Genomic DNA, 16,664 nt, shown 5'->3' with positions numbered 1-16,664 from the left:
ACCGTGCCGTGCCGGATCTTCTTTTTTTTTTGGGTTATCCATCGTTCCGATTCCTTTCTAGCGGCGTCCTAGATCTGCTGTTTTGGTCCTTATGACATCATGGCCGTGCTCTGCTTATCGATCCCATCGTCTAGCTTCCGTAACTGGCAGGCCTGCTGCATCTTTCCGCGCTCCTCCTGCTCTCATTTGGCCAAAATCTTCAATTCGCCTTCTTGTGCAGCACCAAATTGGTCGGATTTAGCAGGCCTCCAACGAGAGTTTGCTGCTGGTTGAGGCCATGCCGAAATCCATGCTCCGGCTGTGCCTGGAACCTGCCTGCACCGGATAAAACCGCACAAGAGATTACTTAGTCTAGTGTTTTCCTAGGTTTTCCTGCGGTTCAGATCATTTTCAAGCTGTCAAAATGACTTTTCTCAACGACAAGATAACTTAATATGCGATGGGAATGGAATGTCAAATCAGCGCTAATCAATTAGCTAGTTGACGAAAATCAGCGCTAATTGATTAGTGTAAAAATAATTGATTAACTGTGTCCTGCCCCTCGTCCCCCTGCCAGACCAAAGAGCAAAAGATAAACAAACTCAAGACACTGATATTGGTGAACACAAATAAGGCAAGAGAATTTTGCAACAACAATGTTTTTTCAACAAAAAATATATTTTGGAGCTAAGAAAAATAGTCAATCGCCTATAAAATGATTCAATTAATCGGCTTCTTATCGAAAACAGATAAAATAAAAAGATTTATAGCACTTTTTGTTTATTAAAAATTTCAACCAAATTTTCGGTGTTTACCTAAAGCATCTTGCAATTAAGTATGCGGAATTGTGAATCTTCTTCTTACTTCATCTCCTTGGTATTTACCTGAATTCAAAAAAAAATAATATGAAAAGTGGGATATTGAACTCAGAAAATCAAGATTTTCGGTAAGGGTGTATAGTTAATCGATCAACATGTTCAACATTGACGTGAATTTCCGGTGGAAGCAGAAACTGTTGCGTATACTACTAGGGCCACCTCGTAGAAGTTACGTGAAAACTCTAGTGGATAAATACCACATAGCTTTTCACGTAACCTCAACGTGAATATTTTTTTGAGTGTACCGACTCTTGGTGACTGTTCACTATCGTATCAAGTCGATCGATTTAGCATAAACTTCATGCGAGATGTGCATGACATTTCATGCATTATTCACATTCCTCCAAATTTTCAGGCATGATTTTCACGTGACATTTAGTAGTGTGAGTGTAAGCTGCGTGAAAATCATGCAAAGTTGACATGAATACATAGTGATAGTTACATGACTCATGTGAAACGTTGTTTTGGACCGAAAATTGGCTACCACCGGAAATTTCATGAGACTATGTGGTGAAAGATTTTTTAAGTGTAATTTTGTAGAAGACCAATGATAATAAAAATAATCTATAAAATTATGGATTTATCTGATAGCTGGAACTCGGAATTCATTAAGCCAGTACATTATATGGATTGTAAATTTTAGACTATTATTACGAAAAACATTTATTTGTTTGACTTGAACTTTTTAAAGCAATTACAGATCAAACGCCTCATTTCAAAGATCCTCAAAATCGGAACTCGGCTCTTCTTTCACAAAGTCCACTGAACATTCGCCAGGATCTGTAGAAGAGAGGAGGCATTAGAAATCCTACTCTGACCTTAATTTATTCACACCCACCTTCCATCTTGACGGTTACCATTTCCGGCTCAATATAATGTTCACCCTGCGCCGTACCCATCTCCGAACATGACCAGTTATCAAAACCTTCGGTAGCCTCCTGCGGTCCAGCGGCGTCCACTTCGTTCATCAAATCGCGCCACATCTCGAACAAACCGGTTAGCTCAACCGGTCCCGCCCACACCTCTTCATGCCTCCTGGCTTGAAACTCGCCCAGCTGTTGCTCCGGCAGCCGTGCCTCAAACAACCTCCTGAACAGGGCCAACATCGGATCGACGGTTCGGAGCGGGGGAGACTTTTTCACCGGCGCCGCGTTTTTTCGCGGAACTTTGGGCGCAGGGTGAAGCACCGAATCGTCCGCCGTGTGGCCGTCTGGATTCCACGGGTAGAGTTTGCCCTGGTAGAATCCGTCACGAATGGCGTTCTCGGCGTCGGTGAGGCGGGCGAGAATCGGTTGTAGCGGTGGGTCCGTGGAGGAGTGCTTACTTTTGTCATCGCGCCACAGTTTCTCTATCGATCCGAACAGGGTGAGGTTAAGGGGGCGCAGCATGTGGTCGGAACGTGGGAGGAGCGACACGGGGACGATTTGGTGCTGGTGGCAAAATTGGCTGCTCAAATAGCCCATTTGGTGGCGATGGCCGTCGAGGAAGACGATCACCGGCCGTGGAACGTTTTCTTCGATTAGCCACGGTTGGAAAACCTTTGAAAGCCACTGGTAAAGGACGTTTCCCGAGGTCAGTTCGATGTCCGGGTGAGCGACGGCGTATTTCAACTCGGATAGCTTTTTCTGCGTTGGCAGTTTAATTTTATCTGGGTAGATAATGAACGGGGGAAGCAAATTCCCGTTGGCGTTGGCTCCGAAGAGGCACGTGAAATTGGTATCGTTCCGACTTTTCCTCAGAATCGTATCGTCCAGCGTGAACACCTGCCGACGGTTTTGAACAACTGTCTGCAAGTCCATCTTCGCCAGATATCTCGAAACGCAGCCAAACCAAACGGGGACACGTTCCGGCGCAACCGAGGGATAGCCGTAATGGGACCAGTTCTCCGTCATGCGTGTCGCCAAATCGGGGTGTCTTTTCAGAAAATATAGCACCCAACTTTTGCTGGGTATTTCCGACGGAAATGGATTTCCCTCGGGGAACTGTGCTATGTTCGCCTTGACGAACTCCATACCGAAGATCTTGAGCAGTCTGTGTGTGATGGTGAATCCAGCATCGGCCAGGGCGTGCAACGGGCCGACCATGGACGCTTCTTGGGCCTTGCTGAGATAACATTTCGGGCCGGCTTTCACCTCCAAGTCGGTTATTTTTTTCTTAATGCGGTATTGCAGTGTGGGCCTTGGAACTCCGTACATTTTGCAGGCACGATACGTACTCATGCCATTCTGTACCGCTTCGTAGGCCAGCTGAAGCTGCACCTGGGTGTACTGATTCTTCTCGGATTTCCTTCTTTTAGGCGGGCCGTCACTAAAACAAATTAGTTAAACACTTGCAATAAAACTTAATCTACATGCTTCTCATACCCATTGCTGATTTCTTCTTCTGGCTCGACGGAGATCTCCGCTGAATCGTCGTTGACTGCGGCACTCACGTCGCAATCCGCAAACATTTCGATGGTGAACAATATAATTTTAAAGACGGGCTGATATCAACAAACAAGATTGAACAATAATTTCCGATTAAAATTTTTGAAACTCCAAAGTTGTTTCCGAAAAACAAAACATTACACGTTCTAGAAAAGTTGGCAACAGTTGTCATAAAATTGAATAAGTTCTGCACGCAAATTTCTATTTGATAACTTTTTTAAGGACCCAAGGTAGGCCGGGAAGTTGTGTTGTTCTTCTTCCGTGCTACATTTTTGAACATGTTGCGCAACATTTTGATTGACGTAATGATGTTACGAATACATAAACAGCACATTCACATTTCCCATGCTTTTAGCTAAAATTGTTTCCTACAATGATTGAAAACAATTTTCATTATACAAAAATGCTTATTACATTTGTTACTAATTATCAATACAATCAGTAAGATAATGAGATCAAAATTTGAATACTTTTTTTTCAAATAATTTCACCAGATATTTTCAAAAACAGCCCGTACTTTATTACTCGACATTTAGGTTATTTGGTTTGAGTTCAGCTTATTGGTAACTAATTATAAATTCTCAATATTCTACTACTGCCATATTGGCCAACATTTCAGATTACCAATAATCAGATAACCCAAATTGATTCGATTCTGCAAAGTGAAATTCTGACAACGATTTCGAGTTCGGTGGTGTAGTGGTAAGCGTGGTTGCTTCTCACCCAGATAGCCTGGGTTTGATCCTAGTCGGCTCAGTTGCATTTTTCGAGACGAGATTTGTCTGATCACGCCTTCCGTCGGATGGGGAGTAAATGTAGGTCGCGGCCTAACCCAGGGGTCCAGGTTTAGAAGTCGTTTGGATCGACTCACAGATTCAAGCCTTCGGACACCCAGTTTCAAGTAGGAATTCTAAGACCATGCTGTAGAGTGAACAATTTATTTATTTATTTATTTGATATTTTTGAAATAATTTTGGAAGTCCGCATCATGGCCAGCCAGAAAAGACACTTGTGAGCAATTCTCTACGAAATCGGTCTTTTTTCTTCAATTTTAATTTTTGTATTTTTTAATCCGACTGAAACTTTTTTGGTGCCTTCGGTATGCCCAAAGAAGCCATTTTGCATCATTAGTTTGTCCATATAATTTTCCATACAAATTTGGCAGCTGTCAATACTAAAATGATGTATGAAAATTCAAAAATCTGTATCTTTTGAAGGAATTTTTTGATCGATTTAGTGTCTTCGGCAAAGTTGTAGGTATGGATACGGACTACACTGGAAAAAAATTATACATGGTAAAAAAAATTGGTGATTTTTTTATTTAACTTTTTATCACTAAAACTTGATTTACAAAAAAACACTATTTTAATTTTTTTTTATTTTTTGATATGTTTTAGAGGACATAAAATGCCAACTTTTCAGAAATTTCCAGGTTGTGCAAAAAATCATTGACCGAGTTATGAGTTTTTTAATCAATACTGATTTTTTCAAAAAATCGAAATTTTGGTCGTAAAAATTTTTCAACTTAATTTTTCGATGTAAAATCAAATTTGCAATAAAAAAGTACTTTAGTGAAATTTTGATAAAGTGCACCGTTTTCAAGTTATAGCCATATTTAAGTGACTTTTTTGAAAATAGTCGCAGTTTTTCATTTTTTAAAATTAGTGCACATGTTTGCCCAGTTTTGAAAAAAATATTTGTGAAAAGCTGAGAAAATTCTCTATATTTTGCTTATTCGGACTTTGTTGATACGACCTTTAGTTGCTGAGATATTGCAATGCAAAGGTTTAAAAACAGGAAAAATTTATGTTTTCTAAGTTTCAGCCAAACAACCCATCATTTTTTATCGACAATATCTCAGCAATTAGTGGGTCTCGTGGCGCAGGGGTAGCGGCTTCGGCTGCCGATCCCGATGATGCTATGAGACGCGGGTTCGATTCCCGCCTTATCCACTGAGCTTCTATCGGATGGTGAAGTAAAACGTCGGTCCCGGTTTCTCCTGTCTCGTCAGAGGCGCTGGAGCAGAAATCCCACGTTAGAGGAAGGCCATGCCCCGGGGGGCGTAGTGCCAATAGTTTCGTTTTTTTTTATCTCAGCAATTAATGGTCCGATTTTCAATGTTGATATATGAAACAATTGTGAAATTTTCCGATCTTTTCGAAAAAAATATTTTCAGAATTTTCAAATCAAGACTAACATTTTAAAAGGGCGTAATATTGAATGTTTGGCCTTTTTGAAATGTTAGTCTTGATTTGAAAATTCCGAAATAGTAGTTTATGCAACAAGTTGCAAAAAGAGGTTTTTTCAGCACGAGTCGTACATTTATCCAACGAGGTTCCCCGAGTTGGATAAATACGAAGAGTGCTGAAAAAATCAAGTTTTGCAACGAGTTCCATACAACATTTTTTGCAATTCCAAAAAACACACACTGAGTGAAATTTTTTGTCAAATTTTAATGTATTTTGTCAATAAATCGTTTAAATCTAAAAAAATTTTGAAAAGTGTTACTTTTCGAAACAAGTGCTGAAAAGTTCAACTTTTCAGCACCCATTTGAGTGCTGAAAAGTAGAACTTTTCAGCATTTATTTTGAAAAGTGTTGCTATTCGATTCTGTTATTTTTGGTACAAAAAGTAGGCTATTTCGTCGTACAAGAATGACAGGAAAACTGAGTAGTTTCACGACAGAATTGCAAAAATATTTTTTCGAAAAGATCGGAAAATTTCACAAATGTTTCATATATTAACATTGAAAATCGGACCATTAGTTGCTAAGATATTGAAGATAGAAAATGGTGGGTTGTTTGGGTGAAACTTAGAAAACATAAATTTTCCTGTTTTTAAACCTTTGCATTGCAATATCTCAGCAACTAAAGGTCGTACCAACAAAGTCCGAATAAGCAAAATATAGAGAATTTTCTCAGCTTTTCAAAAATATTTTTTTCAAAACTGGGCAAACATGAGCACTAATTTTAAAAAATGAAAAACTGCGACTTTTTTCAAAAAAGTTACTTAAATATGGCTATAACTTGAAAACGGTGCACTTTATCAAAATTTCACTCAAGTACTTTTTTATTGCAAATTTGATTTTACATCGAAAAATTAAGTTGAAAAATTTTTACGACCAAAATTTCGAGTTTTTGAAAAAATCAGTATTGATTAAAAAATTCATAACTCGGTCAATGATTTTTTGCACAACCTGGAAATTTCTGAAAAGTTGGCATTTTATGTCCTCTAAAACATATCAAAAATAAAAAAAAAATAAAAATAGTGTTTTTTTGTAAATCAAGTTTTAGTGATAAATAGTTAAATAAAAAAATCACCAAATTTTTTTTACCGTGTATTATTTTTTTCCAGTGTAGTCCGTATCCATACATACAACTTTGCCGAAGACACTAAATCGATCAAAAAAATCTTTCAAAAGATACAGATTTTTGAATTTTCATACATCATTTTTGTATGGACAGCTGCCCAATTTGTATGGAAAATTATATGGACAAACTAATGATGCAAAATGGCTTCTTTGGGCATACCGAAGGCACCAAAAAAGTTTCAGTAGGATTAAAAAATACCAAAAAAATCGAATGACCGAAATCCTAGAGAACTGTCCTTGTATAGGGGTAATTTTTCGTCAACTCACACGAAATCGGAAAAGTTGAATCGACCCCTCTTCGATTTGCGTGAAACTTTGATCTAAGGGATAATTTTTGTTCCTGATCACGAATAAGAGTTACATTTTTCGATATCTCGTGGCGGAGGGACCCCTTAGGACAAAGTTTGTGAGTTGGCGGAGAATTATCCATAAGAAAATTTTGGATAAAGTAATTTCTTGATGATTTAAACAGGGAAAAAATCTAATGAAAATAAGTGTGATGAGAATGTTTCACATAAAGAGGGAAAAAAAGCAAAATAAATGCGTTACGTAATAAAAGAACTCTCCCTAATCAACTGATAAACTAATGAACTAATTCAGTTTCTTTTTAGTTGATTTTTTAATTTCTAGTCTTGGATATCTTCTAATCTCCATACGGAGAAAAAAGAGTTCCCAAAATCGTGAACAAGCGTTCATGAAAATGGGAACCGCGAACAAAGTGTTCAAATTTCACGGTACGTTTTTCAAAATCGTACCATGTGATTTGAACACTTTGTTCGAGGTTCCCATTTTCATGAACGCTTTCACGATTTTGAACTATTTTACTCCGTGGATCAATAGTAAATGTTCGCATATCGATAAATATTTGAAATCAAATAAAAACTAACGTTGATTATTATGCAAGATCGCAATTCGGTAAACGGTTGCAATAAAACAAGCAAATACAAATAACTACACTCAAATTACGACGGTTTGACAACATTTTTTGTCACTTAAATTGACACTTTTTAGTTTGACACTCTTTTTAACTGAAAAAAGTATGGTTTGATAATAATGGTAAGTTCCGTGTAAAAAGTGACAGTTCGTTACTTTTTAGTTTTGTTTGATTTAGTCCAACCAACGGGGTACAAACTAAAAAGTGTCAAACAAAATAGTGACCAACCACCGGAGGTATACTATCATGCTCGCTTGATACAACACAAATACTATCATACGCTGCGCAGCACAGCAGCGACAGCACGCTTGTTGATGCCACAAAGAGATTCATAGGGTAATTGTTATATAAGTGAACTATGTAGAGTTGATTTATTTTATTTCAACAAGAAGATATATTTACAACATATTTGTTATTGTTGGGAAAGTAATTGTAAAATATTAGGCTAAAATTTGTATAGCAAAAAATCTCGAAATATATTGTTCAATATCTTGTATTATATGATTTTACATCAAGCATAATGTAAAATTGTTTTTGTTTATTCCAGCAAATTTTAAAGCCCATTAAATGAAAAACAAACTCTTAGAAAATGAATGTTTGTTATATGTGAAACATAAGTAATTTTACCCTATCGCTCTTGGCGTGGATCCTTGCTATAGTTTGTTTGTGCTGCTGCTTGCATCAAAACACACACAACAATGTGTTTTGTTGCACAAACCAACCCGAACTTTGAGCATACGCGCATGCTACAAAATGCTGGGTGATTTGAAAACATTGACTAATATTATTGTTTTGATACATCTAATCGTTATGCTAGGTTTCCAATCATGTAAAAAGATCGCCGTTCAGAGGGTAATGATCGAAAATGCTTGTTTCTTGAGGCTCACAGTGTTGTATGAGGTCCCCTATTATACCAAAAGTTTATGCTCCTCGATAAATTTGAAAGAAAATAATATTGTTTTGTTCATGTGGAGGTAAAATATATTTTCCTGTTTGGCAAAGATCCAAATTAGGCATGGCAAAATAATAATAAGAATTTGAATTTCAAGCCGCGATTTAAAAAATGTAAATCAATGAGATTTGTAAAATGCTCTGTAACTCTGTAATATCTAGGGATTTAAACTTTACTTTAAAAAATCTAAGAAACATGCAACATGCATTTTGCACTTTGTAATTTCACTTATATTCAAAATATGTTGAAATAAGCTAAAACCAAAAAATCAACACAGAAAAATAAATTTTGATTGTTTCCATTTTGTTTTTGTTATTTTTTTTTATATTCATAGATTTCAGCTATAACAAATGTATTGTTCAGTTGTTGGCTGAAAAATTTTTGGTTGGTTTGGTATGCCCAAAGAAGCCATTTTGCATCATTAATTTGCCCATTTTATTTTCCATACAAATTTGGCAGCTGTTCATACAAAAATGATAGCTGAAAGTTCAAAAATCTGTATCTTTTGACGGAATTTTTTTAATCGATTTGGTGTCTTCGGCAAAGTTTTAGGTATGGATAAGGACTACACTGAAAAAAATGATGCACGGTAATTTTTTTGCTGATTTTTAGTTTCACTTTTTGTCACTAAAATTTGGGTTGCAAAAAACACTATTTTAATTTTTTTTTCTGATATGTTTTAGAGTACATCAAATGCCAACTTTTCAGAAAATTTCTTTCTTTGATTGCAAATTTGATTTTACATCAAAAAAGGGAGTTAATTTTTTTTGCGACCAATATTTCGATTTTTTTTAAATCAGTATTGATTCAAAAATCCATAACTTGGTCAAAGATTTTTTGCACAACCTGGAAATTTCTGAAAAGTTGGCATTTGATGTCCCCTAAAACGTATTAGAAAATAAAAAAATAAAAAATAGTGTTTTTTTTGCAAATCAAGTTTTAGTGACAAAAAGTGAAATCAAAAATCACCATAATTTTTTTTACCGTGTATCATATTTTTTCAGTATAGTCCATATCCATACCTAAAACTTTTCCGAAGACACCAAATCGATCAAAAAATTTCCTCAAAAGATACAGATTTTTGAACTTTCAGCTATCATTTTTGTATGGACAGCTGCCAAATTTGTATGGAAAATAATATGGACAAACTAATGATGCAAAATGGCTTTTTTGGGCATCCGAAGGCACCAAAAAAAAAAATTCAGCCGGATTAAAAAATACAAAAAAAAATCGAATGACCGTAATCTCAGAGAATTGCTCAATAATTGTTTCTTGTCGAGCAGAAAAGTTAATTTATTAGTTAAGTAGTTGGTTTCATTTAAAAAAAATTGTACAGGGGATTTTAAAAAAGGTGTTCAGATCATTTTCCCTCTTTTTAATCAAATTTGAATAACTTGAAAACTTAAAAAAACGATGTTCCAAATATTTTTGGCTTAGGCTCTTTAAATTTTGAAGCAAATAAATATATTTATATATTACTCTGCCGGGACCGTGGTGTAGGGGTAAGCGTGATTGCCTCTCACCCAGTCGGCCTGGGTTCGATCCCAGACGGTCCCGGTGGCATTTTTCGAGACGAGATTTGTCTGATCACGCCTTCCGTCGGAAGGGAAGTAAATGTTGGTCCCGGACTAACCTAAAAAAGGTTAGGTCGTTAGCTCAGTCCAGGTGTAGGAGTCGTCTCCCTGGGTCCTGCCTCGGTGGAGTCGCTGGTAGGCAGTTGGACTCACAATCCAAAGGTCGTCAGTTCGAATCCCGGGGTGGATGGAAGCTAAGGTGTAAAAAGAGATTTGCAATTGCCTCAACAATCAAGCCTTCGAACACCTAGTTTCGAGTAGGAATCTCGCAATCGAGAACGCCAAGGCAATGCTGTAGAGCGAATAATTTGATTTTTTGATATATTACTCTCTTGGTTTCGTGAGCAGCAAAGAATAATATTGTTAATAACTGTTAAAATCATTTAGTTAAAATAATCAAACAAACTTCCAGTTGTTACTTGTATTGTTTTGTCCATACGCTTCAAAATCAGAAAAGTGTAAAACACTCACCAAATTATTTTTTTTTGAATCTCATTTCCCTCAAAAAGAGCTTAACATGCCAAATTTAATACTATAAATATATACCTTCTCTCGAGAAGTTATCAATTGGTCTCACTTGAAAGGTTTCCAAATCACTCAATTTAAAATGATGTCTGGAAGATAGTCAAATACTCAACAATAGTTAAATGGAGTCAAAATGCAACCGACAGGATTCAAACCACACAGCACACAAAAAGAGGACTGCGCCTTAGCCCACACGGCTATCAGACTGTCGAAGAGTGGGGAGGAAGAACGTCAATATGAGCTAGGCATCATGGTCAAGTAGGTAATATTGTATAAACTTTTAAATATTAATCGTTTATTTTTTTAAACCCCAAGCTTATAACACGTAGCTGAATAGCTACTATTGCTCTGTTTTTTGAAAAAATGCAAAACTTCATAGATTTTTTCAAATTGAAAAACACATAATTGTCCCATATGCATTTTCATCAATTTTGCGTTATTGATGCAGCTTGTTTAAAAATAAAAAAAGAAACTAAAATATGCAGTGTTCTAGAAAACCGGAGGAAATCCAGTTTTTTCGCGAAAACTTAACACGTAGCCCTTTGTGTGGGACAAAGTTGCCTTGCATTTTTCTCAGCTTGCTGTTTTTGAATAGGGGACATTTATGCGAAGGCTGCTCGTTTGCAAAAACTCACATGATTTTTTTAGATATACTTTTGCTATATTTCACGAGTTTCTCACCGTTCAAAAATGCATGAACGCAAAAATATGTATAAGAGTATTTCTCTACGATTCCTCAGTTTTTTTTATTTAGATGAAACTTTATCCATGCATCATTTGATTTTCCATACAAGTTTCCATACAGTTTTGGGAGCTGGTCATACAAAATGGGTGTGTAAATGTATATCTTGAGAAGGAGTTTTTATCGATTTGTTGTCTTCGGGAAAGTTGTAGGTTATGATTATGACTAATAGTAAAATTTCCAAAATACGTATTTTTTAATTTTCGATTTTTTTTTATATGTTTTCGGGGACTTTAAAAGAGCTCTTCTGAGCCATAGTGCGTGATGGTGCAAAAACAGGTTATGGAAAAAAATATTTATAATTAATTAATTATTGAATTATCAAATTTTCAACCGAAAAGTACTTTTCAATTCTCAATGAATGTCTCATTGATGACTACTTTACCCTAAAGTACTTTTGGATTGCCAATTTGATTTTGCTTTAAAAATGATTTTTAATAATTATTTTGTTCAGGTTTTCGATATTTAAAAAAAATATATCTTCAAAACCAGATTTTTGCACCATCACGCACTATGGCTTAGAAATTGTCTTTTTTAGTCCCCTAAAACTTTTAAAAAATATTTAAAAAAATACGTATTTTGGGAATTTTACTTTTCGTGATAAAAAATTGAATAAACAATAAATCGATTTTTCTGAAAAGTCCTAATCATAACCTACAACTTTGCCGAAGACACCAAATCGATCAGAAAATCAATTCTCAAGATACAAAATTTCTTACATTTAAATACCCTTTTGTGTGACCAGCCCCCAAAATTGTATGGAGATTGGCATGAAAAACGAATGAAGCAAAATTGCTTCTTTTGACATAGGGTTTCATCCAAATAAAAAAAAAAGAAAAGTCGATTTGCGAAATCGTAGGGAACCGCTCATAAACTAAATTTTTAAACAAATAAAGACTTGCTTTTGTTAAAAATAAATGGAAAGGAAAAGCGAAAAAAAATCCAAATTGTTTTTAACTGCTTATGTTTGAAAATATTCTAACGCTGACAGAAATACATTTTAAAATTATTTTTGATAAATTTAATCGATGATGCAATTTTCCCAATTAGTCTTCTGTATTTTTTATCATTCGATCATTCGATCATTCGATGAAATCGAATAAACTTCATCAAAACGTCCATAGCGCGAAACAACATTTAGTAAAAAAATCCCGCTGAAAAATTATGAATGCATTAAAAAATATATAATTTTTCAATCAATAAATCAACTTCTTGTCTGAAAGTAGGTTTCTTGAAACATTCTGTTTTTCTTAATTTTATTATTTTTTTTATTTTGAAAAATACATCAAAACAACTTTTACTCAAAAGATTTTGGATGTCGATTTTGTACAGAGGTATAATGTTTGGGGGGGGATGCTCGAAATTATCATCAAACCAGCCAATAACAATATGAAATCAAATAGGTCTGAAGCAATTTTTTCAGAGTTTATTACGCTTTCCTTTAAAAATGTTTTAAAAAAATTAGGGGTCAGCGAATTATTATTATTTTTTTCTTTTATATTTTAAAATCGTGGCTTGAAATATTATTTTTTATTCTACTTCCCCTCTCCCCAGTCACGAAATATTTTAGTAAAGCTGGTTCTACCAGAATCATGCTAGAATCGTGAAACATTTATGCTTGAATGCTGTAAGAATTTCCAGCTCTGTGAGAACTATGCTAGAACTCTGCTAGAATTTCGTGACTGGGCCCCTTTGCGATCTTTACTTGTGTCGAGGGACATAAACTTCTAAATAATATTTACATCAGCCTAATACACTTTTATAAAATTTCTTGATTTAGGCATCTTCATTTTGTCCCTAGACAACTCATCGATCAGACAATTTGTTCTGTAGATATATTCTAATTTCTTGGAAAATTTTATAAAAAAAATTGTTCAATAAAACAAATTATTGCAAAACTTATTGCAAACATTTTCAAGATAACTCTTAATATTTTTTTGTACGAGAAGCAAATAGTTTATGTAAAGGTAATTTCCGTATACTAAAGACTTCAACTGGTTTTCTAAACATATTTAATGTTTTGAGAATCTTAAAAGTTATGAAATGCATGCATCATCCCGCATCCGTTTGCAACACAACAAGCAAGCACACTTCCCTACCACCACGCTTCATGCCCGTTTGGCCCAGCACAACTACTATCATGCGCAGCAAAAACAAACGTGGTAGACGCCCCGCAGAAAGGAAATAGAGTAATACTCAAACCGATGACTTCTTTTACAAAATATTGATTTGAGTTCTGAAGCTTTATTGAAATACAATATTGAACTTTTTTGTTTTATACGCACAGCAATAAAATCTAATCAAATTTGGGAAAGAATCGATGATGAATTGAGCAGATTTCAACGAAAAATGAAATATAAAATCGTAATCGATTGTACACAAATTTCATAAAACTAAAAAAACGAACAAAACTATTTAGTAAAATGAATAAGATGTTTGTAAAAGTTACCATTCATAAATTGGTTACAGTGAATACCCTATTGCTGTCTGCACGGCTGCTTGCTTGCTGCGTGCTTGCTTTGTTGTTGTTGTAGCGTACAACGTATGTATGCCACGCGCGTGTTGCACGCGTGTTGCATGATGTCGAATGGTTTGAAAATATTGAAAATATTTATTTAGAAAATTGCTTCTAATTACCATACTAAGCCTCAAATCTAATGAAACTAAACGCCGTTCCAGAGGGAATTGACTTGCGAAGCTTGCTTGTACTTGATTTGGGCTCTCGGTATGGCATTGTGCCTCCACGCTTTACCAGAAGTTCGTCAAATCCACAAAATTTTATAAAATGCTAAGTTTTGGTAACATATGAGAACACCATATTCAACTTATCAATCTCAATCGTGGCGGAAATTCTTCGTTAGACATCCCCCAAGAGAACAAACTATAAATTAGATTGATAGGTGTTGTAGTTTTCGAGAAATTAGCATGTTAGTGAAAAAATAATTTGGGAGCCATTTTCGGCTACCTTGCGCCCTTAACACAGGCTACACGCAAAATGAAAATGGTTCGCGAATGTCGACTTTAGGTCACTCTGACCAACTTGCCCGGATCGTTTACACTGATAATCAACATTACACACTGTTCAATTCACTTTTACACACTTGTATGCGAGCTTGTATGGGATTTTTCAGTTCAAGTATGATTACACGAAAGTGTGTAATCATACTTGAACTGAAAAATCCCATACAAGTGTGTAAAAGTGAACTGAAAAAAGTGTAATGCTGTTTACCAGTGTAGTGTTTTGTTTATAAATTTACCGACCAAGGATTCAAGGAAGCGATTCATCAACCAAAGTTTAATTTAATTTAATAACGTAATGCTAACGGATAACGACATGAATACCGCGGTCAACGACGATTCCACGGAAATCTGCGTAAATGAGGAGTTAGAGGATGATACCAGCAATGGGTAAGCACGATTTAATTTGCGAGTTAATTTATGATTATTTTTTTTTAGTGAGTATCAGACCAAACCAAAAAAAATCAGAACACAAAAGTACACTCAGGTGCAACTCCAGCTGGCATACGAGGCGGTGCTGAACGGCACGTCCGATTATAGTGCTAGCAGAATGTTCGGAGTGCCCCGAGGCACGCTGCAGTACCGCGTTAAGAACAAACTATCTGACCTGGTGGTGAAATCCGGCCCGAAATGTTACCTCAACAAGTCGCAAGAATTGGCCCTGGCAGATTCGCTGCACGCCCTGGCCAATGCTGGCTTCACGGTTACATCTAGAGTACTCAAGATCTTTGCTGCGGAGTACGTCAAGGCGAACATGCACCAGTTCCCCGAGGGAAGTCCATTTCCGGCAGGAATGCCTAGCGATACTTGGAAGTCTTATTTTCTGAAAAGACACCCCGATTTGGCGGAACGCATGTCGGAGAACTGGGCACATTACGGATCAATTTCGGTTGCGCCGGAACGTGTGCCCGTTTGGTTTGGATGCGTTTCGAGATATCTGACGAAGATGAGCTTGCAGACTGTTGTTCAAAACCGCCGGCAGGTGTTCACGATGGATGAAATCAAACTCAAAAGAGCGGTGAATATCGTCACGTGCCTCTTCGGGGCAAACGCACACGGGAATCTACTTCCCCCGTTGATTCTTTACCCACCTACATTCAAACTGCCAACGCAGAAAAAGCAATCCGAGTTGAAATACGCCGTCGCTCATCAGGACACCGAACTGACCGCGGGAAACTTCCTGTACCAGTGGCTTTCGAGAGTTTTCCAACCCTGGCTGATCGAAGAAAACGTTCCTCGGCCTGTGATACTCTTCCTCGACGGCCATCGCCACCAAATGGGCTATTTGAGCAGTCAGTTTTGCCACCAGCACCAAATCGTCCCCGTGTCCCTCCTCCCAAGTTTCGACCACACGCTACGCCCCCTCAACGCCACACTGTACAAAGCGATAGAGAAGCAGTGGCGCAATCAGTTGCAACGCTCCGCAAAAGCCAAATTCACATCCGTGGAAGCATTGCTCGAACCGGTTCTGGACCGACTCGCCGGCACCGCCCAAAGCACCATTCGTGACGGATTCCACCAAAGCAAACTGTTCCCCTGGAATCCGGAAGCCCACACGGCGAATGGCTCGCAACACCGACAAACCTTCGTCGCCCGCCGTCACACGGTGGACGAACCGCAACCAGAAAACCCGGTCGTCGTCCGGAAAGTTCGGAAAAACGCGGCGGCGGCGGCTCCGGCGATGGAAAAGACCGTTGATCCGACGTTGCCGCTGCTTCAGCGGTTGCTCGAGTCACGGCTGTCCGAGCAACAGCTGGCCGAGTTTCAAGCCAGGCGGCATGACGCGGTGTGGGCGGGGCCGATCGAGCAGACCTGTCTGTTCCAGGTGCGGCGCGATTTGGTGGATCAAATTGACGGCGTCAAGACGGAGTCGGAGGAATGTTCGGATGCGGCACAGGATGGATCTTACTTTGAGCCGAAATTGATAGCTGTTAAGGAGGAAGGTTGGTATTAAGCAATTGGTGTATGTTTCCGTTTCTAATGTTTTTTGTTCTTACAGAAATCGGTGAATTTTCACTGGACATTGTAAAAGAAGAACCACGTGTCGACTTTGAGGATCTGTAAACCGAGTCGTCACTATAATTTGTTTTCTGTTGTTTAAAACGTCTTAAGTATTAGAGATTCCACCCTAGGGTAAACACCTGACCTTTGAATAAATATTTATTAGAACAAGTTTTACGTTGTTTTACTGCCGTTTCACAAAAACTTCCATGCGCGATCAACAAAATTATCCAGTTTTCAACTCGACGGTCACGCAGGACGATTG

The 16,664-nt window shown here is 37.2% G+C and overlaps 2 protein-coding genes across 5 annotated transcripts; one reads left to right on the top strand and one right to left on the bottom strand.

Annotated features, from left to right (window-relative positions):
• Positions 1 to 1,501: 1,501 nt before the first annotated feature.
• On the bottom strand, positions 1,502 to 3,461 carry LOC6048405. The gene is made up of 3 exons (XM_001865294.2): positions 3,221 to 3,461; positions 1,696 to 3,164; positions 1,502 to 1,637 (listed from the first exon to the last, which is right to left on the bottom strand). The coding sequence occupies exons 1-3, from the start codon at positions 3,304 to 3,306 to the stop codon at positions 1,573 to 1,575; spliced, it is 1,620 nt and encodes a 539-aa protein (XP_001865329.1). The 5' UTR covers positions 3,307 to 3,461; the 3' UTR covers positions 1,502 to 1,572.
• An 11,150-nt stretch (positions 3,462 to 14,611) lies between these two features.
• LOC6048407 lies at positions 14,612 to 16,571 on the top strand. Of its 4 annotated transcripts, none has more exons than XM_038252191.1 (3): positions 14,612 to 14,693; positions 14,837 to 16,341; positions 16,398 to 16,571. In XM_038252191.1, the coding sequence occupies exons 2-3, from the start codon at positions 14,949 to 14,951 to the stop codon at positions 16,460 to 16,462; spliced, it is 1,458 nt and encodes a 485-aa protein (XP_038108119.1). In that variant the 5' UTR covers positions 14,612 to 14,693; positions 14,837 to 14,948; the 3' UTR covers positions 16,463 to 16,571. The 4 variants fall into 4 exon arrangements, with proteins under 4 accessions (XP_038108119.1, XP_038108118.1, XP_038108117.1 ...); XM_038252190.1 differs by having other exon boundaries at positions 14,619 to 14,753; XM_038252189.1 differs by having other exon boundaries at positions 14,620 to 14,764.
• Positions 16,572 to 16,664: the final 93 nt, after the last annotated feature.

This window comes from Culex quinquefasciatus, chromosome 2 (genome assembly GCF_015732765.1).
Source record: "Culex quinquefasciatus strain JHB chromosome 2, VPISU_Cqui_1.0_pri_paternal, whole genome shotgun sequence".
Taxonomy (NCBI): Eukaryota; Metazoa; Arthropoda; class Insecta; order Diptera; family Culicidae; genus Culex; species Culex quinquefasciatus.
This window is presented reverse-complemented; position numbering and strand designations above follow the sequence as displayed.